Source organism: Agelaius tricolor, unplaced genomic scaffold (assembly GCF_023055355.1).
Source record: "Agelaius tricolor isolate 1412-34295 unplaced genomic scaffold, bAgeTri1.0.p SCAF_3, whole genome shotgun sequence".
Taxonomy (NCBI): Eukaryota; Metazoa; Chordata; class Aves; order Passeriformes; family Icteridae; genus Agelaius; species Agelaius tricolor.
The window spans coordinates 11,569,450-11,584,892 of NW_027269263.1; the positions used below are offsets into that span (position 1 = coordinate 11,569,450).

General features: G+C 41.9%; 1 protein-coding gene across 2 annotated transcripts in view; it reads right to left on the bottom strand.

Moving 5' to 3' along the window:
* PTN (pleiotrophin) overlaps nucleotides 1-4,138 on the bottom strand; it is a 78,505-nt gene extending 74,367 nt beyond the window's left edge. The window contains exon 1 of one of the 2 annotated variants that reach the window (XM_071422456.1): nucleotides 4,071-4,138. In XM_071422456.1, coding sequence (XP_071278557.1) covers nucleotides 4,071-4,123 — 53 coding nt within the window. In that variant the 5' untranslated portion in view covers nucleotides 4,124-4,138. Of the gene's footprint in view, nucleotides 1-2,710; nucleotides 3,064-4,070 lie in introns of those variants that run through there. The other variant, XM_071422457.1, reaches the window with a different exon arrangement.
* Between the last annotated feature and the right edge of the window lie 11,305 nt (nucleotides 4,139-15,443).

The window sequence follows — 15,443 nt, forward strand, 5'->3', positions numbered from 1 at the left end:
CTGTGAACAAGGCAGTCCAAGAAGGATAAATCAGGGACAAGCTCACCAGGGATATGGCTCAAGCGAGTGTGGCTCCCCTAAGCAGATGAGAATCACTCTGTGTGTGCACGCGTTACAGTGACCTACTTCGTTCAAAGACAGCATTTTGTATGGTTTATTATGGAGCCCTGGAACAAAGAGATTTCCTCAATTAAAGTCCTGAAATGCATCCTCTAAATGAAAATGCTTTTGATACACTGACCAGCAAGAGGTTGTAAATATCCAAGCAAAGCATACATTGTTAAAGAGCAATTCCCACAGAAAACGCCACAGTTGGGAATGTAGGTAATGAGGGGGCCTGAACAGAGCAGAAGCAATGAGCCATGCCAGCTCCATCCCTAATGCCCTGGTCTTACACTAAAACACTTGTTATACCATAACACTAGATAAATTGTATTTTCCTTGACAAAAAAACCCAACACACACAAGCACACACACAGAAAAAAAAAATAGTATGAGTTAAATGAGTGCATTTGCAGAGCTCCTGTAAAGAATTATTTCTAATTGTTATCTAAGGAGTCAGGAATAAGCATTCCCAGAATGACCAAGAAGAAATAGAGGACATGTCAAGGAAGTACCTTGCCAAAGCCATGACCGCTGAAAGTTCACTAAGTGGTAATATTCACATTCGTGGCAGAAAGATTAATCTACACAAAACATCCACCAGTACAGCTGTGTCAGGAAGAAGATAAGCCTCCAAAGTGTCCCCAGTGTCAGGCATATGGTACTGGGATAGCAGCACTATGTTTTGTAATCCTATAGTGAGACAAACCTTCTGCTGGCAAGGATGCATCAGCCAGACTGCATCTCAAAGAACTGGGGATAGACATCTGGATAACTGCAAAAAACCTGTTTCTCTTCGGCCACTTCTACACTATAAACGAATATTTACCATTTGTAAAAGAAAGGTTTGTTGCTGGCTTCTCTTTTTCCCCACCCAAGAGCTGACTCGAGTAAAGTCGGTGAGTTTCTGTCCTTCAGTTTCACCCAAAGCTTCATACATAAAAAATCACTGAAGAGTTTAGCTCAGCCTGGAGACAGGAGTTTATTAAATCTCCACTTTCCTTCTCTTTAGCAAAAGTTGCTAAATTATGCAGCAGGAATTGGCTTTGCTGCTTTTACGGGTCAGTTATGGGGGTTTGGGGTTTTTTTTTTAGTTTGATGAAGTACCCTCTCCATGCACTTCCAAATTTTCTTTCCTACAGCAAATTAACAATTTTGTCACAAATACACTGGTTCTTTTTTCCCTTCAAACTATGTCTCATTATCAAAAGTTTAGATTTTTTTTTTTCTTAATTCTTATTCTTTTTCAGAGAGGAAACTGAAACAAAGAAAGCAAAACAAACAGACAGAAGCATTAACTTTGTTTTGTAATCAGCTCAAGAACACTGCTCAGAACACATAAAGCCCCAGGTACTTCTTTGTAACAATTTTTACTTTCCTTCTCTCTTTCTCCATCCCTTCCCTCCTCTCCCTAATACAGTCACTTGCACACATCGTTTATTTCTTGTTCAAAAAGTTGAGCTTTGCTAAAAGCTCAAGAAAATCAGTGCCCAGAGGGAAAACAAGGAAAGGACACCAACTCAGGAGCTGATGAGCCACAGGTAAAATGTTCCTCTGCTGTAATACAAGTCACTGCAAGCAAGCAGGATCTAGTTAAAACACCACCTCCCATAGCTGCAGGGTTATGAGGCAGAGAAAGATTTAACTCCTGTCAGAGACGTTTCCCCAGGGCTCCCAAGAGCCAGCCAGTCTCTCAGGTGTACATCCGAGGAGCCAGCTCCCGAGGGTGCCACCAAGTTAAAGTGCAGTGGCCATTGACCAGCACGGCAAAGCCACTGGCAGCGTGGAGGAGAGGTGCGAGAGCCAAGTGGAAGAGGTGAAAGGAGCAGATAAGCTCCCGCAGGATGAAAACTACCTCTCCCCTAGGAAAAGTTGTACTTTTTAAAAAGGAGAGAAGAAAAGAGGGTAAGGAGCTAGAAGCACCGAGGCTGCAGACCATGAAACACTTGCAGAATAACATAAACGTTCAACAAAGAGGAAACTGTGTTTTCACCATTGTTAAGTCAGATTTTCCCCCAGCCTATCCCTCCCGAGGAAGGAGAAGACACAAACTAACGACGGCACTTTTAGATAGATCTATGACCACTTGCTAGATTTAGTTGTTTCACCAGGAGTAAATTAGTGATAAGAAGGCAAAGTCCCAAGAAAAATATCAGCCGAAGCGCTCGGTCTGACGGCACAATTTAAACTCCCGAGTCGCAGCCGGGACGTTCCTGGCACAGGGTAACTGGGACCCGCAGGGGGTTTGCGCTCCGCTGCCCTTTTGTCCTCCCGAAAGGGACCTGCCCGAACCCCCCTGCCGCCCTTCCCCGCCGGCTCCCGTCACCCACGGCCACCGCTGTCCCTCGCACCCTGCGCTGCCATTTAAACGCTCCCAGGGAGCGAAGCGCGGCGGGAGCGCTCCCCGCCCGGCACAGCGCGGCCCCGTCCCTGCTCCTGGGCACTCCCAGACCTCACCCACCACCTCAGCTCAGGTGTCCCCTCAGGTGCACCCCGGAGTGTTCCGGAGCCGGGGCGGGGACGAGGGAAGCGCTTCCCACCGCGCCCCGGGGGAACAAGCGCTGGAGGCACCATCCCTCGGGAGTCCCCGCCGCTGCCTCGGACTTACTTGGGGCGGCAAAAAGCTCTTCTCCCGCAGCGGAAAGGGGCGAGCCGCGACCGTCCCCGGTGAGCAACGGCCGCTTCTGCCGCCGCGCGTCCCTGCGCTCCTCACGGAGCTCCGCCGCCTCGCGCCCGGCTCCGCTCGCTCTCCCGCCGGAGCTTTCTCGCCGAGATTTTTATACTGGAGGCAGGGAACCTGATCCGCGCCTTGACTCGGCGGAGCCCGGGCTGCGGCGAGGCGGCGAGAGGAGGGGAGGCAGGCGGGCGCCGGGGCAGAGCGAGCGGCCGCGCTGCCCCCTCGTGTGATGCGCAGGGGCCGCGCCCGCCGGGCGGGTCACCCGCGGGGCAGCCTCGCCCCCGCCCGGGGCTGGGCCGGGCCGGGCCGGGCCGGGCTGGGCGGGAGCGGGGGCGGGACCGAACCGCTCCTCTCCGCTCAGCTCCGCTCCTTTCCCTTCCTCTCCGCTCCTCCGCGGCTCCCCCGGGAGCTGCTGCAGCGGGGCTCGCCCGAGGGTCCTTTGTTAGCCCGGGCAGCTTGCCCTCCTCTTCATCACCCAGGGAGAGGGAGAGGCACCTCGCCCTACAGCCCGGCCGGTGCGGGGCTTCAGCTGCTCTTGCAGGTACAAACGTCCCCCGCAGCTTTTTGCCCCGATCGCCTTTGGCTGTCAGAGTTTGGAGAGCTCTGACTTCGGCCTCGCTGGCTTCCAGCTTGCCATTTTAACCACGGGAGTGATAGGCTGGAAATACTGCTCGGGAAATAAATAAATGAATAGAAAATAAATAAATTTAAAAAGAAAGAAAGAAAATAAATAAATAAATAAATAAATAAATGAAAACCCACAGCCGACCCCTTCTCTCTGCCAGCCCCCCCTCCACCCCCAGCTTTTAATTTCAGCTTGGCCTAAAAGCACGATGAGAACAACTTTTGCCATGCCATTTCAACACTTTGGGTCGTAGCGGTTGCTGGAGCTGTATCAGGGCTTTCATTTAGGAGCAGGCTTTTCCAACTTTTAGGTTCATTACATCCACTGAATAAGAGTGTTCCCCAATCCACAGCTTAATTTAAAACTACATGGACTTGTTCCAAACTCCAGGCAATTTCTGTGTAATGCCCTCTCCCCAGAGCAAGTCTCTGCCGTCACTTGAAAGACTGGGCCCATTCACTGCTTAGGTCTCAGCTGGGTTTGCAGCTTGCAGCTCCTGCTCCAGGTTTGCACAGAAATCCAGTTCAGATTCCCCTCCTGTTTCCAGAGGAATGAGCTAAAAAAGTAATTTGTCTGGCACCGTGCACATTGCATCATCTAACACCTACCATCTGTGACAATGAAAAGCACTGTACAGCCAGTCCCAGAGCGGGCAATTGCACTCACCTGGAGTCCTTCTTAGGAAAGTAAACTAACCCTTTCCATCCACACCTTGACATCTTCTTTTCATCACACAGTTATGTGCTCAGTCCTGGCATGGCTGTTCGGGATTTGCACCACCAGCACGTTTAATGACAGTGATGTAATTTAAAACAACAATTTTGATTTGCAGTGTAAAGTGATGGCTTGAGGTGCAGAGAATATCCTTCCCAGCAGCTGGATGAGTGGAAAGGAGCACTCAATGGCATTTGTGTTTCAGAGCAGGCAAGACTGAATGAATGCTTGCTAGCCAGCTTGCACCTTCCTGAGGTCTTCTCAGTGAAATCCTGGCAGCACAGTGCGAAGCACGGCAAGCACCTCGAGAAAGAAACTTTCCATCAAAAAACACCTGGTAGTGGTTGACACTTTGCAGACCCAAGAAATTCTCCATACAACCACTGTAACACGTTTCAGATGATCAATCCTTTCTGAGTAACAAAGTAGGCAAGAGAACAATGGCTCTAAGTTCACCTTGATTGAAACCAAAACATCAGATTGCATCAGAATGGGCCAAGAGGCTTCACAGAAATATGTTAGCCAAAGCTCTGCAAGCTTAGCATTTTCACAAAACAGTGGAAACTTTGCAGAAAGGAACTGCTTTTCACAAAGATGTGCATGATGTTAGAAGCCTCATTTGGCCTCCAAATTTGGAAGCAATGTCAAGAGTTAATCTTCGACCAAATTTGCTCCCAGATTTTCTCCATACCTAGCTTTTCATGGCTCCAATGTTATTTTCCTGAAACTGAGTTTACATGCACGGAAACTAGTTTTGTGTGTTATTTGACTCAGAATCTCCAAAATGAAACTGCTAGCAAGGTTAGCAGAGTTTCTCAGGGGACAGATCATTGTTCGAAGCACCCATGACTGAAAAAGGGAGTGTCTCACTTTTTGATTGCCAAAAAATCAAAAGCTTTTTAATGTTTATATTATTTGTTTCAATGGAACCTTGAGGCTTAACTGAGGTTTCCATTGCAACAAGCACTGTACAAATACAGGAAAAATATTCTTTGCTCCAAATTGCTCACTCTGTTGGATACATTTGATATTAATGGAGCATAACCCTTGAATTTCTTGACTGAACTTTTGCTATTGAGACAGAACCTGTTAAGACAAAGACAATGAGACAGTGAATACAGCAGTCTTGAGAGGACAAATAGAACTTCTTTTGCCAAGAAAAAGGTCACCAACTATGTTATTCACAACCTCAAATGTGCCTGTGGCACTGGTTCCCAGTGGAGAGCAACAGTACAGCATGGAGAAAAGGGATGAATGGAAGATAAGCTATGACCATTTACTTTCAGAGAGATGTTTGCTTTAATAAAAGGATATTAAGGTTGGAGAAGCTTATCTCCAGATCTCTGCTGTTTTGTCTATCCTGAGTTTTTTTCTTAGACAATGATATAATTGCTGCATGATCTCTGGAACTGCAGACTAGTCAACATTTCTTGTGACATGTAGGAAAATCCCTACTGAAAAAATACTTTTCAACTATTACTTTTCTACTCAGAACACAAAGATAACTGAGAAAAGAGACTTTGCTCACAAAGATTGTCAGGGATACTTCTCTTTAAAATCCTTAACATTAGTTTACAGCTGCTGGTTCCACTCAAAAAACAGTGGTGAGGAATGGACTGGCAGTTGTAGAAGTCCAGTTTCTGTTTTCACATATCCTGTTTGCTACCTGAAGCAAAAATGTACAACCTAATGAGTGAGACAGAGCTGAAATATCTCTTAAAAAGGAAAACTGAACGTTAGGGCCAAAACAAGCTGTAAAATGACCTTTGATTGATGCCATAGGCAAATGGTCTCATAAGCAATCCAAGACTATTAGATCCTCATTAGAATCCCAATCCAATCAGTAAAAGTTTATGACAATTTTGGGGAAAGAAGCTCCCAACTTTAGATACAGTTTTTGCCAAAATACAAATAGCACCCCATAATAAGCTCCCTTTAATTAGGTGTGTTTTTCCCTTTGAAAAAAGGATTAACACCAAATTTTCTCTTTGGAGCTAGGGTTTTTTATTACTCTTAGGTAATCATTTCACAACCCACCTGAGGGAGACAGTTGGAACTTCTAACAGCAGTTTGCACATTTTTTTCCAAAGATGGCCTTAAACATTCTAACTCTAAAGTTCAGAGAGCAAGTCAGAGGACAAGGCTTTATGCAGTTTTCTCTCAAGAAGAGCTTCCCTGTTTTTGGTCCCTCTGCTGAGCAGGTTAGAAGGTCAGCTGGAGCTGAGCTTGCCTTGTTTGTTTCAGCTCCACTGTAAATATCAATTTCTTTCCCCGCTCTCCCCAGCCATCAGCAACAGCAGCACCAGGAAAATGTAACATGATTCCAGGAAAGCAGAGAGGAGAACCACACAACAGTTTAAAGGTTTTTTCACCTTTTGCTCCATTGTTGTTCCCAAGCTATTGAGCTGCCAAGCCCTGGCAACTGAGTGCCCTGCATCCTGACTGCTGTGCTCAGATCAGATTTCCATTAGGGATACTGAATTATTTAGTGAATGCATTGAGGATTGAAATCAACTACTTCTGAGCTGTGTACCCTCTCACTCTATCTTTCATTTCAAGCCTGCACACTATCATCACAGAGACTATCAATCTTATAATTGGAGTAGAAAAATCCATGGAGTTCAGAAATAATAATTCATACCTTACTCTCTAACATTAAAGTAATCCAGAGTATAAAAAATCAGATTTCCCAGAGGCATGTGGAAGACGACGGCAAGAGCATGAACCCAGAAGAGTTATTCTTTCATGCACATATGCTAAAAACTTAAGATATTTGAAAACAAAGTCAGTGGCCCAGAACTTGATCTTAAGCTTCAGTCACCAAACCATGAATACATGTCGTAACTTTGCACATTTGACTGACTCTATTTTCTACAAGGGGATTAAAGCTCTTCTGCTCAAAATTATTCATGTGCATACATCTGCATGCTGCAGTTTGAAATCCACAAATATAATGCAACACAGCAGGCATTTGCAGATCCCCAGCATTTAAAAGGCTGCTCCTCATATGTTGGCTTCTCTCACCACTTTCTTCTTTTGTTTGTGCTGGCAGTCCTGGGAATGGAAGTCCTACATATCCAGGATTTGAAGTCTACTGCATTAAAAATAAAATACCTTAGCTATGATGAAAAAAAATGCTTTAAGTACATTTTTTTTTCCATAAACAAACATGTTCATTTCATTCTAGTTTTGCAGTTTAGGGAGAAGTTTAAACCAAAAGAGAATGGCATTTTATTATGAAGGGCTGAACAACAGCTACCACTTCTGTTCTCTTTTCTGGGGGTTTTTCACTATGCATTGTAAAACCAAAGCAAAATGCAGAAACAACATGTTTTTCCTTTGAGAATGAACCAATAAAATTGACATTTTTAATTGATTTCAAACTTATGGCAGAAAATTACTCTACAATTAGAATGCAAATTTCCCTTTCAATTTCTCCTAGGAAGAACCTGATTTGCTAGCACCTTTTTTTTTCTTCACAAGGCACTATAGCCACATGCCTAAATATTCTATGAAAGGACTGGTTCTAGAAGTAGAGAAGATAGCATTTATAATTCCACCAAATCAGTCCTTGATGCTTCATTAAGGCAATCAGCTAGTATCAGACACAGTACTAAATAGCTTTGCCCTGGGCACTGGACTGAAATGGTCAATTTTACTCTCTGCCAAGCTAGCAATAACAGATTAGAGGCTCTAACTCTATAGCAGGAAAGTGATTAGAAAATTAGAAGTATTCTGATCCTTTCCCTATGAGCTAAATCATGACACACAGCATTTTCCAGTTAAAACTCTAGCAACCACATTTTGAAATACATAATCACTAGCTTGCAATCCAATTGTGTCTATATAATAAAAAAAAATTTCTTTCTATATTCCCTTTAAAGTGAATTGGTAGTGTTTTGGGAGCAACCATGACAACACCCTTTGCATCCACAATATGGTGCAACCAGCACAACTCTGAGCCTGAATGTATGAACAAAGAAGAAGTTCCACTTACCAGAATGTTCTCTTGCCTTCTGATTTGTCAGTTTGTAAAGAGTTCACCTGTGTAATTATAATGATGCTAAACTTCACATTTAAAGACAAATATAAGTGGTTTTAACAAGTTTTTTTTTTATGCACAATCAAATGATAAGAGTTCTCCTTCAGAAAAGACAGCTAAATCCTTGATTACAAATCTGAGTGAAATCACAGCAATAGAAGGAACACTGAGAAAATAATATTGACAAATAATTATCAAACATCTTCAGAAACACCATTACTGAGAGTTCTTTATAGGTGTTTTTCCCAAGACTCTGGTGGCTTAGTTCAGCTTTCAATGGTTACAGTACAAGCTTGCACTTGCTAACAGAGGGGGGTTTCTTCACTTTAGTTAGTGGCAGTCACTGTAGTAAAGGCAAGCCTGCACTGAGACTGACAGTTGTGGACGTGACAGCAACTCATCCATTAAGCAGGACATAATAAAATTCAAGCCCTAAAATGGTTGCTTTTGAGGATGATAGGGTTGCAAAGCACTTTTAGAGCTAGCTAAATAGGTAGATATTTTCCCAAGAGAATAAAATAAAAAGTAATATTGTGTAAAGGTTATGTAGTACTCTTTCCCTGCTACCATTTTTTTAGAAACAGCTGTGGCAAATGGGAAATTTGGGTGATATCACATCCAGAGATAACAAGAAACCTACATAAAAGTCTGTTGTTAAAAACATAAGAACTGGAGGACAAACAGCTATAACCTGCACATGTGCAATACCTCATTAGTTAATGTAATGGCCAGGATTTTTTTGCCCATAAGAACAAAATTAGGTACATCTGTTCTTAACTTACTGGCAATTTCTTGCTGGAGATTTGAGCCAGTTGCATGGCCCTCATAAAGCACAATCCATCTTTGATGGAAACTCCTGTGGGATGCTGTTGGCTTCAACGTCAGCTTGATCTAGGCTTTCATGCTCAGGAGTTTAACAAAATGTGGCATCATCATTCACAGGCCTAGACCTGGACTGGCTGGTATTAAAAAAAATGTGCACATTAAAACCTTTTAAAAACATTAAAAATTTCATTCTGATAGCAAATTATGGGGATTACTGTGGGCAACGCTAACACTTCTTGCTAAATGATGTCAGTTTTTTCCCCAAAGACCTGGTTCCCAGCATTATGTGATTGCTTTAGACATGCAGTTTTCACTAGTAAAAACTGCAAACATAGGGGAGAAAGTCCTGGTTCTTCCACTTATGCTTTATGGGAAAATCTCAGAATATAAATATTAAAACATTGCTAAAAAAATCCAGAGTCAAGAAAAATTCTCAGAATATGTGTCAAACTGTATATCATAAACTTCTATATTATAATATATAATACATATAAATGTTTAACACTTAGAGCCTTTCTCACAAGAGTTGGTGGGAGTTTTTTCACATTTTTAATTCTTGGAACCGTCAACATAGTGAGAAAGACTTGATAAAATGGCCACACGAGTTGTTCTTTTGGTTATTTCCTCTGGTACATCCTTCTCTTCAGTAGTTTACTTTACATCTTGGGAATTTGAAGGGGTAGAACACAAGGGGAGGTATCTTCCCATGCAGAATAATTTCTGACTTCACTTAAAAAAATTCTAATTTTAGGCTTATTTCAACAAAACCACTACAGCTATTGCTTGTAATAATTTTGCTTTTACCCTTCATTTCTACAGTGAAATTATGAAGGTTTTCAAAGGAGTTAGGTATAAGCAAAGATACTTGGTTCTACTTGGAGGAGAGGGAACAATCAGGGTAACCCTGTACCATCCACAGCTCTTCTGGTCATTGGTCTTATTATTTCTACCAAGAAGTGAATAAGAACAGGGTCTCATCCTGTTTTCCAAGATCCCTCAGGTACTTTAGGCCTTTTGAAGATACCATGTTTTTTTAGTAGTATTTATGCCATGTTTAAAACAGAGGAACACAATCTTGGCTAAGGTTCCCTTTGTCCTAATTTTAGTATTAATGCTAATTAATTAACATATGACATTATCAATGAAATTATATTCAGAACCTAAGAGAATATATGTACTTGTAGTTCAGTAGCAATATTATTGCTTTTTCAATTTCCTTTTCAATGCTACATGAGATTGTTCAGAATTGTTTTTACCTCCCCAGGCTACTCTTTTTCTAATTATTTTGCCTAAATGTTAAGATATTGCAAAGTAGACCTTTCCAAACAGTTGAGTTCTGTCCCTTCAGCATTTATCTCTCTCTCTTTAAATAACCTGCATCCTTCTCTTTGTCTAAATGATGCTAATATAAGATCTGATTAGGACAGCATAAATAATGCACATCTAGAAATTGCAAGGAGTTGAAAGCAGCAACACCACCAGATTTGTCTTAGGGACCACAATTAACTGCCTAAAGGCAATACTGTATTTATTGGAGTTCTCCCAATATTTAACAAAGTTCCCATGCTTCTGGTACAATTGGCCTATCTCCATTTCCTTCATCATATCTTTGCAAGAGGTAGAAAAAACAGGAGTCTTTAACAAGGAGTTCATATGAGTGTGTGACCCTGTATCACTGTTGCCTGAATTCTTTCTTTGGTGACATGTTTTAGATTTTGATTAATTTTTTCCCCTTTTTTGTGTGTGTGTGTGACATCTGTTTTGTTTCAGCTGTCTGGGATAGGAAATGAGGAGCACTTTCCTAGCTGTGTTGCCTGTCTTTACTCCAGCATCTACCGGTACCATTCATTTTCCAGATGAAATATTGTTTTGGAATGTTGTAAAATGATACTCCCTTTATGTTTCAAATTATTCCTACAGTGTTGGTCAAAAAAATGAAAAACACCTAATTTTGAAGCATAGGCATAGGACAAGGTCACAAATGTAATTCAATGCTTTTTATATAGTGTTTTTCCCCTGGTTGTTCTGATGATGAAAGAAGTGCTGGAAATCCATGACCTTGTTTAGCAAGTGTGTCTTTTGTGGGTTTGTTTACTCATGAAATTGAAAAGTGAAGATGGGTAAAATCCATGCAAACTGATACACTACCTGATCTGGACAGGAAATCTCCATCCTCCGCGGAATCCTGGTTTATTAACAGGGATAACCTTTTCATTAAATCCTAGATGAGCCCCCCCAGCTGGATTCCCCTGCTGCCCCAGCCTGGCTAGGAGGGAGATTTGTCCTGAAGGAATGCCCAGATCCCAGTGCAGGCACTCTGCATCTGGGCTCTCCTCACTGTGGGGCTGATTCTCACCTGTGCTTTTCCCCACCAACACAATAAGTGTGACTGAGTCTGAGATATTACCTGGTGCTTTGCTACAAGAATTGTTCTAGGAGGGGGATTCAAGGCAAATTGTGCTGGGCTTACTGTTATTAAAGGAAGAAAAAAAAAAACCCAAAACAAAACAGAGCAGGTAAATTCACTGGAATTTGCACATTCTCAGACTGCAATAATAATATGTTTATAAAACTTCAGGATTGCAATTCCCAGGATATCAAGGTATCACCCAAGGTGTCTCAAAACCATGACTGATTCAAACTTTCCTCTGATTACAACCATTCAAAATTCAAATCCCACCCACTAAGATCATTGAACAGAATTTGAGAGAGGCCAACAATATTGTTTTAACGTTCAGGTGCTTTGTTATGCAGGATTGTTGAGAAGAGAAAGAGTGTTGGATTTGGAACCTCTTCAAAATTCAGACCATTTTTAAGTTCAGGCTGTCTAAAAATGAAGATAAATTAAAGAAAATAGAAAGTGATTTCCTGTTACCCTTGTGCAGAATTACTTGACCAACTTGACTGTTAAAATTCTGGCATTCTTAGCTGTTAAAGTCATTAACTAAATGTCCTCCAGCTTGGAGAGGTCTTGTTTCATACATCTCATCAATACTTGAGACACAGGGCAGGGCTGAACTGCTGGTTTTGACCCTCATTCTTGTGCCAAATTTTTCACTATGAACTCTTAAAAGCTTTTGTGTAATTACATATGAAGGGGATTAAATTAGCCACTTTTGGTCAAGGTTTGGGTTTTTTTGTTTGTTTGTTTTTTTTTTTTTTTTTTTGTGTAGTTTTTTCTGTTGCTTGTTTTCTTCCTTAATTAATATTTCAGAGCAACAGCCAAGAATGGGCATTATTGTTTCAGAAGGTAAGTTTGAAAGATTGAGGCAAATTAAAAAAGAGGGCTTGGAACGGTAGTTCTACCATAAGGATAATTAGTTTTCTTCATTTACAGTTATTAAAAACTGTAGCACATTTCATCTGAGAACTGAAAGCTTCATCAATATTACTGCATGCTCTATACTGATGCTTATCCCAATGGTTAAGTTAAAGTTTTTGGTTTTGTTTTAATTAGTAAGGAAAATAAATGCTAAGTTAAGCCTCTGGATGCTGGCTGGCCTTTGTATGTGTGTGTGAGACAGGGACTGGCCCCTCTGCCCCCCCTGGCTGGAGCTTCAGCCCAGGCATTTTGCCCTCTCCCATTCCAGGACAAACCATGCTGGCACTGGTTGCACTTTGCCTCGGACTGATCTTCAAGGTCTTTTCCAACCAAAATGACTCCGTGGTTCTATGAAGGTCTTGGATCCAAGGACTTGGGCGTGGTGGATGATTCAGGATCTGGCTGCACCAGATCTCATCAGATTCCCTTTCTTCATGGCTATTGAAGAAAAGGATGACAAGAAGAGGACTGGAAGACAGTGCTCACTGAGGCCTGAGTCAGTTGGCTGAGCTGTGTCTACACAATGACCCCTCCATGGGAGCCTCCCCCTCACACCCTCGTGGCAGGAAGATGAGGAATTTCCTGCCTGCTTACCTGGAAATTCTGCGTGCTGCCTCCAGTCAAACACGGTGCTCCTCCATGGCTGTGTTTGGGTAAGCATGAACACAGCTGTGCCCTGAACAGATCATTCTTTAGCTGTTAGGTTCAGCTCACACTGAGATAAAACCCTGTTGTTGTTGTTGTTGGCCAGTGCCATGGTATTTGAACCTGTGGAGTAAGAAGCTCTCTCTTTTTCCTATTGAACCTATCTCTCTTTTCCTATTGAAAAAGCTCTCTCTTTTCCTATTGAACCTATCTAACAGAGAACACAAGTCTTAGACCAGGCCCTGTAGTGCTTTTTACTGCTATGCTCACATTAAGATGGACAGAAGAAAAACCAAACAAAGAGAAAACATTTCCATATCTATTGTTTTAGGGGATCAGAATCAGACTTTTTCCTGGTGTCCATGTGTATCAATGGAAAGAATGTGACAGGGCTGCAGGCTGTCCCCTCCTTCTCCTCCCAGTTTCCATTTAAAGACCCAACACATTTGAGAAGAACAAATCTGTTTCCTATTTTCTGCACAATAGGGATGCAACTTTTTGCTTCAGGAAACAAAAAACAAAAACCAAAACAACCCACAACAAACCCTAATAACTGAAAGAAAAGTACATAAGTTCATGAAAATACCTTTGGCACAAGAGACTGCAGAAACGAGAAAATACAATGGGATTTGCCAGATGTGAGGTTAACACAGTGGGAGTCAGAGGACTTGCAGGTCTATTCTTCACACCCACCAGTGATTTCCTGGGTGACTTCCTGGGAGTAAAGGAGCCTCTCTTTAGCTGTGATGTGTTCAGCACCTGATTCTGAAAATCATACACATTTTGTGTTTCCATTTGTCAATTCATATTCCCTGTTCCATATAGAAAATACCTTTTTCTTTCTTTCTGCTTTTATAAAAATCCAAGGAAAGCCTTGGTATGACCTAAATAAGGGTCCTAAATTCAAGGATCCATTAATATAATCCTGCCCTAACCTCAAAGTTCACCCTGGTTTGAGTGCAAGACTGGGTCAGATATCCCCACCAACATAAATTAGTCTGCATTTGAATTATACAATTTATATTTATGTATAGGTTATATAATATACACAAATTATTTCTGCAATCTAGTGAGGAAATGTAACAAAGAGCTTCCAAAAAAATCTCATATTGGTTAGGAAAAAAGGGCAGCAGCAACAGGAATGTTCAATATGCCTGGGTAGGACCAAAGTCCAGATCTGAGACAACTAGAGCTGGACATCACAGTCTGGAAAGAGAATGTTAATTTCTCACACCAGAAAGTTTTGTTTCCTCAAGGAAACAAAACAAGGATGAATCTAAAGCAGAGAAACCAACTTTGGGCAATGATATTGAGGTTCCTGAATTATCCACTATTCCCAGTTCCTTGGATCCAAGACCTTCATGGAACCACAGAATCATTTAGGTTGGAAAAGACCTTTAAGATCAGTCCAACCATTAACCAAACACTGGTCAAGTCCACTGCTAAACCACACCACTAAAAGTCTCATCTACACAGTTTTAAATGCCTCCAGTGGCTCCAACACAACCACTTCCCAGGACAGCCTGTTCCAGTGCTTGTCAACCCTTCTGATGAAGAGGCTTTTCCTAATACCCAATCTAAACCTCACCAGGCACAACTCAAGGCCGTTCCCTCTTGTACCATCACTTGCTTTCAGGCAATGGTAGAGAACAATAAGGTCTCCCACGGGCCTCCTTTTCTCCAGGCTGAACAACCTCAGCTCCCACAGCTCCTCCTCTAAAGACCCTTGCTCCAGACCCTTCACTTTACACATGGCCACTTTTACAGATATCTTTTTTATTGGATGGCTGAGTTGAGACATTGGAAAAGGCTACCATTTAGAAGGAACTGTGAATCAATACTCTGGAAAGATTAATCTCAGGTGTTTGTTATTAATAATAACAAAAAAAAAGAAGATGATAATCCGATCCTGTATTGCTGCATTTTCAAAATTAGAATACAGGAAATTACAGAAACTTAAATAAAAAGGAAATCTTAAATGAGAAGGTCAGAAAGTATTGGCATTCTAAATCAAACAGTGCCTCATAATCCTAGTTAGCCCTTATTCTCTTTCCCCCACATAAGCACAAAGGTGCTTCATTTCTGGCTGCAGACTGGACCTCCTTCATTATTAAAAGGTGACAAAAAGCCATAGATAATCTCCAGAGCACTGGAATACTGACTTAGCTCTCCCATGAGGAGGTCACTTCTTAGGAATGGACACTGCAAGTAAAAATCAACTTGACTGCAAATCCAGTACAAGAATTTTAGGGTGACTTATGGAGTCAGACATACTGCTCACTTGGTTTTGTATAAGTGAAAATTTCAAACTACAAAAAAAAACCCTTTAAGTGACTGGAAAGACCAACAAGAACTTCTAATGGCAGTGTTACATGGAGAAACTACTGGTTATCCAGTGACCCCTTACTGTACAACCATCTCATCCAACTGGACACCACTGTTCATATCTGCCCTTTCATTGTACATTTCAGAAAAGGCAGAAGGGAGGAAT